At 41.5% G+C, this 13,015-nt stretch overlaps 1 protein-coding gene across 2 annotated transcripts in view; it reads left to right on the top strand.

The window, feature by feature from the left end:
* PACRGL (parkin coregulated like) overlaps positions 1-13,015 on the top strand; it is a 129,444-nt gene that overhangs the window by 64,517 nt on the left and 51,912 nt on the right. For both annotated transcript variants that reach the window (XM_078678408.1, XM_078678407.1), the window contains exon 4: positions 9,499-9,589. In XM_078678408.1, the coding sequence (XP_078534534.1) occupies positions 9,499-9,589 (91 nt within the window). The remainder of the gene's footprint in view (positions 1-9,498; positions 9,590-13,015) is intronic.

Below are 13,015 nucleotides of genomic sequence, written 5' to 3'. Positions count from 1 at the left end.
CTTGCATTTCTTTATGCTACCAAGTTACAAACCCCCCTTTCCTGTAAACCAAAGGCTCATTCAACTAGAAGGTAAACAGCAACAACAGGTTGCCTTAGAAATGTTCTCTTAACAGTTATATGAAAGGCTGCCACTTGAAAATCAGTGTACACATTCACAAAGCACTACTGCTTAGATTCAGATGTTCAGGCTGATGCTAAAATTAGTTGCGCTGCCCAGAAACGTTTGTTTGGCAAAAAATGGGCTGTTAGAGATGCCCCTAATGTTTTCTTTGAGCTTTATTTCCTATGCCCAAGAGACATGTAATAAAACTGATAGTAACGTGGTGCTCTGTTCTAATGTTTATAACTATCAATGATGATTGAACACTGCAGAAGAAATGGTTGGTTACTTGTAGTTCTGGTTCGGCATCTGCAGGCACGCTTCAAGTCATAAACAACCTACCCAACTTCCTTGCTGGCTTGTCTTGGGTACTTCAAGTTCAATTGCTGTATCAATAGGATTCTATTGTTAGAATTTGCTCACCATAAATAAGGACTGACTGAGGAAGGCAATGTCCAGGCAGGTGCATCACGGGCAAGGAAAGCTCCTGGATTCTTAAAGGCAGAGTGTTTTTTATCACCGCTTTACAATGTAAACTTATCGGGCTGCTTTCTCTCCTTCAGTGTTAGACAGATTTTCCATGTATACATTTCAAATGCTGCAAATTAGTTTTAAAGGAACTCTTTTGAGCATTTTTTTCTTCTATATTTTGGAAAAGTCTTATCTTAGATAGCATTCTGAAGGATGCTTTAACACGTGTACATATGTCTATATGCGCCCTGTACATTAAGTCATATGGACAGATATGAATTTAAAGTATTACTGGGTCTACACATGTAGCAAGTAATTCTACTAACGTTTATGACTTCAATGAACATTTCTACGATGCAACACCAGAACTACAAGTAAACAACCATTTCTTATGGATGGCAGTTAAGGCCAATATAAGTATGTGCGTTGTGTATTTCATTGTTTGCAATATGGTTCTTTCATTAAAGCTATCACAAATAAGCAGCCTCAAAAGGTATTGTATTGAGGCTGATCTACGGCACCCAGTTGTTAACACTGGAATATTGCGGCTAGTAGGGCTCTTTATATGTCGCTGTTAATTTTATAACATTCCTGCCCTAAGCAACAAGAAAGAGAAACAATTTCGTTATTTGTGGGCTTCATGGAGGCCAAGGTAGGAGAAAAGAGACAAGTCACTAGAATCGTATTATTTGTTTTCTTTGAAACCCCTACCCCGGGTAATCTAGTAATGTCGGAAAGCACTACAACATCCTTGCCTGCTCATGCCTGCCCATGCGGGGAAAAAAACATGAATATGGATTGAAAAAATTAATGTTTGGCAAACATCAACCACTTCCATGAAAGCTGAAAACTGTACTAAGAGGCACTAAAATAGTGCCCTGCAAAGTCCTGGGGAGGATCTGCTGACCTTCTTCGAGAGATAATAAGACATCCATAAAATCCTAAAAAGGAATGGTCACCGCTAATCAATCTACAAGTGTAGCTATATACTAGGACTGACCTTCCCAGTTTCAGTTAAAATCACTGAGCCCACAGGTATTTATGCAGATGATAAGTTTAAACAAGCATTTTTAATGCAATAGGTGTCGCATTTACGGGGGTTTCAGCAATTGACATTGTAAATGACAAGGCCTATAGCTTCAACTCGAGTAAATGCGAGATCTATTGAATTGCAAATGTTTCTTTAAGTTTAAAACTGAGCGCGGCACCGCTTCAAGGACACCTCTGTTTCTTTATTTTTTTTTTTTTTTACTTCAACACTGATCGCGGTGTCCTTTTAGTGGGGGCCGCTCTCAGTGTTAAAGTTAAAAAACACCTAAGAAACCGATCGCGGTGTCCTTAAAGCAGCGCTGCACTCAATTTTAAAGTTTTGAAAAAAAATAAACAAACGGAGCGCGGTGTCCCTGAAGCGGGCACCGCGCACACTCTGAAAGTAAAAAGAAAAAAATTAAACCGAGATCGGTGTCCCAAAAGTGGACGCCGCGCTCAACATGAAAGTAATATCACATTAAAATTTTAAATGATCGCAGTGTCCCTAAAGTGGGTGCCTCTCTCATTATGCAAATAGCCAAAAAAGCAGCCGCCACTGTCCCCATCAGTGACAATAACAACAAAAATGTTGCTCGCTTACTAGATAAAGCAGTCCGTGTAACGTGCCAAATAAAAGGTCCAGGCCTTATGGGCGATAACAAATGGCGACAAGCCTGTAACAAGGAGGGACTAATAAGCTTCATAATGAATCGGAAGCCAGCATTTACCAAGGACAGTCACACTATCCAATGAAAAATTTGGGAGGAGAGTTGTCGAGGCTTCCACAGCATACTCTACTACAGCATGCTTTGCAGAGCGAACAGCGAATGTGCACTGCCGCTAGGCTTGACCTAAAAAGCACTTTTATCAGCATTGTAAAGCTCCGAGACACTAAGGTTCCCAGCAACCTTACTCCCTCTCACGTGCACTCGATCTTACAGAGAACTTTTATATACTTTGCTTGAAACCATCAGAGGAGCAAGACCAGATTTAACTAAACCTGGTTTATTTTGCATTTTGATGGTAGGACACACGCTTAAGACAGCTGTCAGTTTGCTCCATGATTTGTATTTATAGAGCAATGCAAACGAATCACACCTCCAAACTTTTTGACATCTGACACATGAGAGCAATACTCGGCACAAAGATTGCAACGTTTTTCATTCAGAAAACATATTTGTCTTCGATCCAGAAAAACTGCCATCTTCTGTGAAAATCCCCTAAACCAATTGTCCTGGAAGTCTTACAACTTCTAGAATACATGTATTTCATAGTCTTCAATGCCATACTTCACATGTAACCACTCCATGAATGTCTGAAATACAAATAGTTACAGATAACAGCAAATAGGGCTGAACAAATAGTGTTGAAAGGCAACTCCCTTCAGTTTCTAGTAAGGTGGAGCAGGAGGAATGGTCTTCTCACATACACAAGTGTTACATCTGGGGAACGATTCACCAGAGGCAGCAGTGTGGCCATCTGATCTGAAATTGTTATAAGTCACTACATCCTCGGCCCTCATGCTCCGTGCATGTTAAGGATTTTGCTTCTTCTCTGTTCAGCTAGGGTTAGTGCTTCCATGTCCGCACCAGTTTGTGGAGATCCTTGTTAATGTCTGGCTCCTGTGTGAACTTTGTGGTACGCCAGGCTGGGAGAGTAGGTGGAGTTTGAGAGCATGGAGACCATGAAGGATGTTAGAGAAGATTTTTCTTGCACTCAATGCTTCGAGGAAAGGCTGTTTTCCTGAAGACTGAAGAAGTGGTTGCTAGTCTTGCATCTATTCTTATCCAATATGGTTACATTACCATTGTTTGTTATTAGAGTTTCCCAATCCAAGATGGTATCAACCCTTTTTCCTGTACTGTAATTTCCTGCCTCTGCCATATATATGGAAGCCTTGTGTAGTGAAGGATGTGTTGCAACTCTCTTGTAGCCCTATGTTTTTGTCTTGTTCATCGTCCAATTAGATTCCATATTTGTGTCTGGTTTGTGCTTCCTCTTTCTGTATCAGTATTCCTAGTTGGATTCATTGCTTGGAAAACTTTAAGATGAGCTCTTTCTTATCCATGTCTTAGTAGTTTGTGCCTTAGTTTTCAACACTTGCATTCTTCATCATAATCAATCAAGAAGTCCCAATATTTCCACGGTTTATTTGGACCTTTAGGGCTTTTTCCCCGAACTGGGACCCTGTTACTGAGACATTTGACACTTTCACATGGATATTAATTTCACAGTTGTACTGTGTCTACTGGGAAGACTTACCTTTTGATTGTGCAGTCAATGAGGAAACAAGAGAGACATCATCCAGTCATTGACAGATTTGGACAACTGTAGCTCAGTAGACTTCCATTCATATGGATTCTTCTAATGACCTGGTTCAAGTACTACAAACACTTTGTCTTGAAAAGACTGGCCTAAAACAGATCTTACTATAAGGTCTACTGATAACTTGGTAACTGGTGGAGCTGGAGAAACGTAAAATAGTTGTCTATAACATGGGTGGGATTGTATGTTGCCTTCTACCTTGCACAGACCAAGCCAAGGTGGGATCTCTAAATTGCTGTCAGACTGGGTCACTCCTTTAGCTATCTCCCTGCATGGATAGTTGTGCAAAGTTTGACTGTAAGAATATATTTGTATCCCCTGATTTTGAACATGCTTCTGAAGAGGCTGTTTGTGATATTCAACAACGTGGTATGCGTGTATTGGCATATGTGGCACATTTTCACTGATTGGCAGCTGAGATTAGTTGGGTTTAGAGACTCAGTTTACACTATCTTATTATGGATGAAAAGAAGAGATTAAGTTAGTCAAAATTCATTGTTCTAATTAATTTTCTGAAGATCTTCATTTAGCCCTCCTAATTAAACATGGAATTCAGGAAAAGCAAAGTAACATAAAAATCTTGAGTGGGGTTTTCTAGTTCTTCCAAAATCCATTCCCATGTGCACCAGGAATTGATTCCTGGTCCCAAGAGGAACCTCTGTGTATAAAGGCAGTCTGGAGTTCTTTGGCAGAGGGGAAAAGCAATGTGAGCAAAAGGCTAGACTGTACCTTCATTGTGGTGATCTAGACAATTGATTTGTGTCTGTGCTATACTTCTTCACAAGGAATTGAGTAACCATCAACTGAGAAATAGAAAAAAGTGGGTGTGCAATAGCTCCCTTTCATTGGATCTTCCATGAGTGATTCTGGTACAACTCAGTTGTACCTTTTGCAGATTGTCTTGAGAGCTGAAGAAGGAAATACTATTAATGTTCCAGTACTGTTGAATAGCGGAGCACGTGGAACGATTGCGCTCCTATTAATTGTGTCCCTAAAAGAGATTACATGCACCTGAGGTAGTTTAGACTGTTTATGGTACATAATTTGCTTTATCACCATTTAAATGGATGCTTCATTTTTAATACAGGTCTTTTCTGGAGACAATACAGAAGTACTTTGTTTTGATCTAATAGCCTCTCCCAGTTATACTGTGATTTTTTTTTTTTAATTCCTTGGCTAAATAGATGCAATCTGTACTTCAGTTGGGCTACCAGACTATATCACCAAAGTTGTATCATGACCATTGCTATGCTTCAGGAAGTTATTTTTATCTATTGAAGAAATTAAATATTCCTTAACTACTACAAACCTAATTATGGCTAATCTTTCTTCAGTGCCTCTTTAGCACCATGCCGATTCTCCAGTTACGCTAACCCCAGTTCTGCTTGCCTTTCCCTCTGTGAGAAATTGGGTTGTTGGTTGACTGGGGTGCGAGCCCGGGTCAAGCAACAGCCTTAATCCCTTGTTAACCCTAAATTAACCTGTACTTACCCAGGAGTAGCTTGGCATAAAAAAAGCAGACAGGCTTAACTTGGAGGCAATCTGTAAAGAATTTATGCAGCACACAAACAGTAATAAAGTGAAAACACAACACAAGAAAAATCCTACACCAATGTAGAATAATAGAGTACGTTTTATTAAATTATTTGAAATCAAAACGACAAAAATCCAATCAGTTGAACCACAGTTATGAATTTTTTAGGAGTTTAGTGAAAATAGTGCCAAAAAGTACAAAGCGCCAACTATGGAAATCTAGTCACGCTGGACCAGTTCAAAGTCATAAGTTCAGGCCGATGCGAGGGAGCACAGGTCGACTACCGCCACCAGGTTAGGCCTGCTGAAGTTTTATCTTCTCAGATCCGTTTCAAGAGTCCCACTCGTGGTGAGGGACCACCAGGAGCAGGAAATGTGTTGCAGGAGGCAGCTGGAGTAGCGCAAAGAGCAGGCCAGGGGTCGCACAAGGGTTATGCTGGAGATTTGCTTCGGGGATCCCTGCGAGTGGTTAATTCTATAGCACAATGGGCCGGGCTTTCGGAGCTTTGCATTGAATCACGTGTGAGCAGTGAGGTCTTGGTGTGAACAGACCCATCCACGGTCACACAAAGCCCAAAAGGTTAGATACGGCTCTCTGAACCTCACCCAGGGTCGAGACCTGAGAAGCACCACTTGAGGGTAAATTACTCTCTTCTGGTGCCTTCAGGTGATGGTTGTTGGGAATCTTATATCCTGAGGCTCCGATCAGGAGGCCGGCAGGCTAGCTGTTGGAGTCACTCTTGTAGCCCTGGGATCAAGATGAAGTTGCTGGTCCAGTTCTTCTTCCCCAGGCATGAGGGAAACCGGGTAGAAAGATAGCAATTCAGAAAGGCAGCAGTAGGTCAACAGTCCAACACAGTGGCAGTCCATTTAGCAGCACAGCAGTCCTTCTTCCTGGCAGAGCATCCACACTGTACTCAAAGGTGAGTGTCTTAGGTCCAATAGTTATACACAGTTGTGCCTTTGAAGTGGGGAGAAGCTTTTAGAGGCATGCCTTTGAAGTGTACACATGATCAGCCTCCCCTGCCCTAGCTCTAGTCTAACTACAGGGGGTATGCAGCCCTTTGTGTAGAGACAGGACACATCCTATTTAAGCGCAAGTAGTGCTGTGCCCAGCTCCTACCTCCCATCCAGGACCTATTGTGTGTGGCTGTTTGAGAGGAATTCACAAAGCACAACGGTCAACTACACCCAATACGGTGACCCAGAGACATGCTACAGACTCTAAATGGCTAAGGCAGAAATACGACAACTTTCTCAGTGTCATTTTTCAAATTGTAATTTAAAATTCGACTTCACCATAAATTAGGATTTTTCATTACAATTTCAAACACCGTAAACATGAAGTGGTTACCTGTTCCCATATGGAAATTACAGTCTATTAAATGTAATAAGGTAAGTCCAATGTTATCCTTTGGGAGAGGTAGGCCTTCCAGTAGTGAAAAACGAGTTTAAGAGTTTTTCATTATCTGTACATGTTAAACTTAAAGGTACATGTCCAGTGTTTTAAATACATTGTATCCTACCCTCTGGGCTGTCCAGGGCCTAACCTAGGCGTGGCTTACATGTATTAAAGGAAGGTTTGGGCCTGGCAAAAGGTTTATTTTTCCAGGTCAACATGGCAGTTTAAAACTACCTACACAGGTTCTACAGTGGCATGCCCGAGACATGTTTACCAGTCCTAAGCCATGTTTTCAGGGCTACTTAAGTGGAAGGCACAACCAGTGCTGCAGGCCCGCTAGTAGCATTTAATTATCAGACATGGGGTGCATGCAGTACACATTACTAGGACTTGCAAGTAAATTAAGTATGCCAATTGAGTTTAAGCCAGTTCTACCATGTTTTAAGGAGAAAGCACCAACACTTTAGAACTGGTTAGTACTAGTAAAGTACACTGAGTCCTAAGGCCAACAAAAACGAATGAATAAAAACAGCTGAAGGAAGGCTAAATGTCTGGGGATGACCCTGCAGAAAGGGCAAAGTCCAACACCCTCCCTGATTGAAAATATGATTGTGCATCACCAATTGAATTTGAAAGAGCTGTACTCTCTGGGCTCACCTTGTCACTATCCGAGAACAAGACTTACTAAGAGCTCATCTCCTGGATGACTTTCAAAACTAGTCCAGTTGGCAGAGAGCACCTCCAGAGTATAATTAAATGAAGAACTCCAAAATGAAGATTACAATTTATTTTTATTCTTCATCAAAAAAACATATAGGGGGCCAATGCTTTTTGTTCCTTTTAGCAATACGAAATTTCTTCAGGGCATGATATTCTGCTTTTTTCCAAGGTAGATTCAGTAGTTAATCCTGTGATTTCACTTCCATACTAATTTATACATTCAGTCACATGATAGTGACGCCTCATGTCCGGCTTGATGTCAGTCACAGTTCAAACATGAATCTAAGGGTCATAAGGCTGACCTCCGGTTCAAGTTACAGGGGCAGGAGGCCTTTCCTGAATATTCTCAGCTCTTCACTTCCAGCTGGAACTGACCTGGCTCTCATGGTGGCCTCTAATGGAGCGAGTCCTGTCACCCAAGTGCAGTTCCTGAGGTGCTGTAACACTTGGCTGTATCTGGCTGGGCTTCTCATACCACTCCTAAAAACCTGGGACTTGGAAATGTTTTGGCTCCAAAGACCTCTGGAGGATTGGGACAAACCGGTGGAGCCAATCCGACCAAGGTGCATTGCCACTGGGTTAACAATGTAGGTTTCCCGTGCTCTGAGCTTTTTTCATGATGGCAAATACATGTTGGCAAGACTTGCTGAAACAGTATCCGGCCTTGTGGAGCCCTTTTTGGCTACATCTTGCAGTCTTGCCCCCACTGGAGGAATCCGAGCTCCCAAAAAGGTGACTAAGTGCAAACAAATAAATCCTCACTGGACGAAGGTACCAAAGAGTCTTGCCGTCGAGGGACCTTATCTCGGTTTGCAAATCTAATTTCTCTCTGTCTGAGCATTCCTGCCCATAACCAACAGTTTCACCAAGACTTTGTTCAATGGCTCTCCGACCTCGTGGACCGTCTTCAGATACAGCCTGCTGCCTTGCCATGCTGAAGTCTTTGGTATCTCATTTTTTAGACTAAGTCTCGAGGTAAATCCTTTGACTGGGTCAAACCTGGTTCCTGCATCCGAGCCGCATTTCCTCAGGGTCTGCCTCAAATTGCATCCACGTCCTAATCTACCACACCACTTGACCATGGTTGGCACTGAACTTTTTTGGGCGAAGTTCTATTTAAAATTTTCAAAATACATATCTCCGGTTTCTCAGTATTGGATTTTTGTTCTTTCGGTGTAATTGTATTAGTTGCATTTTACTCTATTTGTCTTAATTAGTATGGGAGTTTTTTCATGTTGTGCTTTGACTTTATCACTGTTTTGGTACTGCATAAATACTTTACACATTGCTTTACCCAACCCTGTATGCTCTGTATCCTAGCGACCAGGGATTGAGCTCAGGTTAATTTATTGACATTAGTGGTTCACCCTGGCAAGGGTTGTTTGTTGCTTATAGTGGGTTGTCACCCTCTTTAACTAATGCTCAATTTCTTACACGTGTCCTTTGGGTTCAGCCTTACCTTGTATACCCAGGACAATCAGTTCATTGTTTCCGTTATTAGCAGCATCAGCAGGAACATACATCCTAAAGCTATTTGCAATCAGAACACTTTGGCGCAGAGCTGGATGTTCCTGGTGAAAGCTGTTTATCTGATGCTGGCCTGACCAAGAACTTTAATTTGAGTTGTCTCCACCACCAATTTTATGTCTTTTGCTGGGGGTTGGTGCTGCCATGTGGATGCACAGAACTTTGTTTGCTTCCTAAACCTTGAAAAAAAGATTGTGATTTGTTTTCCTCTGCGAGATTACATTCTTATGTGCATTACTGTCCTTGCAGTTGTTCCTGAATTTTGCTTTCATATAGTATATCTTGCCGGCTAGTATAGTCTCAGGAAAGCACAATTTTGGTCTACTTGTCAAATATGTTCCTTTTTGTTGTAAAATTAAGTTTCCATTTTTATTTTTTCCATGTGTTAGGTTGGTCCATGGCTCTGTAAAACACAAATTGCAATGGGAACGGCTTCCAGAAACTATTCCATTTGATCCTCTTCTTATAACGTTAGCTGAGGTAAATCACTGTTTTCTATTAACTGTAACACTTAATTTGTGGCAAACAAAATGTGTTTATTGCTAACGTTTTTGTGTTAAAAAACGAGTGCTTTTTGTTACGTAGACGTTTCTGATTATTACATTGGCTCTCCACTGTCATAGGTTCGGCTGCTGCTTTTAAATGAGGCCTACATTTGCTTTTCTTATGATCAAGTTGGTTACCGACATTTATTATTAAACAAAGTGGTGTAAAAACTTTAACAGTTTACCTTCTCTGCTCCTTTTAGGTAATGTCTGTTTGTAGCAGTTATCCCTGAGATTGTTTCATCCTGGTGATAGTCTACTATCCACTGGGTAATAAAAATAGCTTTGTGTGTGTTGCTGACTTTCTAGTCTGCTTCACAGTACAATATCTCTGGTTATTGGCATTCGATGGATAGATCTAAAGAGAAAACCTGACACACAGCAGATCCTTGAAAATACAATCCTTAATTGCTTTAGCCAAACATGTCTTGATTTAACCAAAACCTTAGGCTTGATCTCTTACTTCAGGAGAATGTGTTAGTATAAAAGTCACTCCCCTTTCCATTGACTGACCAGGTAAGGATCGCTTTTTAAAATCAAGCAGCTAATCCAGAACAGGCTGTTGGAAGTAACAAGTCATGACGTAATGTCAGAATTGTCATTTGTACTTCTGGCTTACATTCCAGGTGTTAGAACAGACTATGGTATTGTCTAAGGGCGTCATTTATAGTTTAAGTGACCGACTGCTGTATGGTGCAGCCAGAGAAGTCACCACCTGGGCAAATTAAGCGACTTTTGCATAAGTCAGCGTTCGAAGTTTAAGCCACATTTTTAAAGTTCAACTGTCACAGCCTCTCCATAATCAGTGGAAAGGCTTATGTGAATAAATGCCTTAAAAGCGTGGACCTAGCTGAAAAGCAACGGAGTGTTGTAGAAACCGGTTTCAATGAGGATAAAGTTGCTATCTGCTCACAGCCAAAAAAACATGGCAGTCATTTTGAGGGTAGTGAGTGCAGGAGATTTTACAAAAGAGGTAGCATTCTTCCCTGTATCGGAATGGGTAACAAAAGAAGGGGGAGCAGAAACTCATTGTTTGGAGTCTGTTGGAAGTTTCCTGCTTGGGCTGTTTGGTGGCCAGCTTTTTGCGCGACTGCAAAGGATTTATTTCAAACCTGCATTGCAGCATCTGAGGTGCTAAAAAAGCAGCTGAAGTGTATATTGTACAGGAAAAAGTGGAGCTTAAAAGGCTGATATTGCAAGCTGAGGAAAAACATCCAGTCTATTTAAAGTTCCGAGAGTTTGCCCTACCCTTGATGCACTGTAAAAACAGTTACCTCACTGAGCCATTTTTTTTATCGCTTTTGATTTCATTGCCAAATCTTACCCAGCCCGGGCAGGCTGATGGGTCTTTTACGACTAAAGTGAAGATTTCCTACGGTGCAGAACAAGGACTACCACAATGTAATCTTTTTTTCTGCATCTTAGTGTCTAAATTAATACTCATAAACATTGGAATAGAGAAGCAAGCTAATGAATCCCACAGAAAACAGCAGCAGAAAAAGAATCATTATGTGTGTCATAGAAAACCCTTATTGTTTTTCACAGTTGGCAAGATTTCATGGGGTTTCCTGGCCTATTTTGCATCAGCTTGTATAGCTAAACCTAGACAATTGTGTATCGTGAATGTAGATAAAGATTTCCAAGTTGCTGTTTTGTAAATGTCAGCAGTTAATACAGTACTAATTCATGCTGCAGTATCTGATTTACCTCTCGTAAAGGGAGATTTATTGTTTCCTGGTATTTGCTATTCACGAACATAAAATAAACCGAGCTCGTATCCATCAAGACTAGAGAGTATGTATATATACAGTGGCTCCTTTGATGGGCTCCTACAGGGTGCTGCTCATCATAAGGACACAGACACCTTGTGTTTATAAGTTAATTGGCAATATAGCTATGAAAAGTGCCCGGGGTCCACGTATGCAGTAGGGAATTATTCTGAAAATTATGACTTCAAAGAAGTTTCGTAGGAGGTAGAACTAGGGCTACAAGTAAGTAACTTTTTCTTGTGTATTATATTTTTTTATTTAATTGAAACAAAAACTCCTTCAAAAATATATATTTCTGAATTTGAATATTTTAGCTCGCTTTTTGTAATTCGCTCAGCATGTTGGTAGCCTGGTGTAGTGAATTAAACAAAACTGATATATTTTCCTTTATACTATGTTTGCTTTTAATGCAATGTGTTGTGATCAGCATTTAGCTTCATGTTAAAAACTTTGTTTCTCATCCAGGGGATACTCATCAATAGTCATAATCTGTGAATAATCCCCGCCCATGTGCGGGATCCCGGAGCATATAGAAAATACATATAAATATATATGTATACATATGTGAAAACATATAATTGCAGCCTAGAACATTTCCCAACTGGCAAACCTGCCACAAAATTACATAAATTAGCATACACACAGTTATACTTGCCCAACCCCTAAGGAAGAAAGAGAGCAGTAAACATTTGCATACAACAATGCTTTATTGCCATAGGAAAACCTGTAATTGCAGGCATTTGGCAGTAGGCTGCAGTAGAGTATAAAGAAACAAAGAAAAATTGACACCTTGCCTTTAAGGCATTAGAGTAGGGGTACCGTGCCCTTAAGACCTGAAGGCGACCCCCTGCTCCCATGATGCAGCACAGGTGACAGTTGGGTCAGTTCTTTTTTCCGGCTCCTTCTGTGAGGATCCTGGAGCTTGAGCTCTTCAGTTTTTGACTGAAAATTGTTAGTTTGAGTGAATTTGTTCAGAAAATTCGACATCTTCTGGTTTATTAAGGCTTCTACTTTGGTTTTTTGTGGTATTCCACTAAATTTTTTGTCAGAATGCCTGCTTTATTCCTGAAGTGTCCTTCCTGTGACAAGAAAATGGCACTGGCTGACCCACACTCAGTGTGCATTGTGTGCCTTCCATCTGCACACGATCCTGACCAGTGCCACCACTGTCAGAAGTTCTCTAGACGGACCCTTGGTGATCGAGAACGTATCAGACTCCATGCCATGTTAGAGAAAGACAAAAGTCATCAGGTGAGTGGCCATGGAGGCTCCACGACGTCGTCTTCAAGCAAGCATGGCCAAAAATGGCGACGTTCCACCTCTCCTTCCCCCAGGAAGAGGAAGGGAGGACGAAGATCACCGTCTACGTCGAAGTCGCCGTCGAAGAGGCCTAGACGCTCTTCTGGATCACCATCGCGACGTCGAGAGTCTCCGCCGCATCCAAGTAAGCCGGCGTCGAGACGCCACGCTTCGGGCTCGAAGTCTGTGGCTGCTGGCATGTCCAAGTCTCCGTCGACGTCGAGGCTTCCGTCGACGTCGAGACACTCTCCACCACCCTCGAGGGGGTCAGCGTCGAGAGTTATGACGGCTTC

This window comes from Lissotriton helveticus, chromosome 2_2 (genome assembly GCF_964261635.1).
Source record: "Lissotriton helveticus chromosome 2_2, aLisHel1.1, whole genome shotgun sequence".
NCBI classification, from domain to species: Eukaryota; Metazoa; Chordata; class Amphibia; order Caudata; family Salamandridae; genus Lissotriton; species Lissotriton helveticus.
This window is presented reverse-complemented; position numbering and strand designations above follow the sequence as displayed.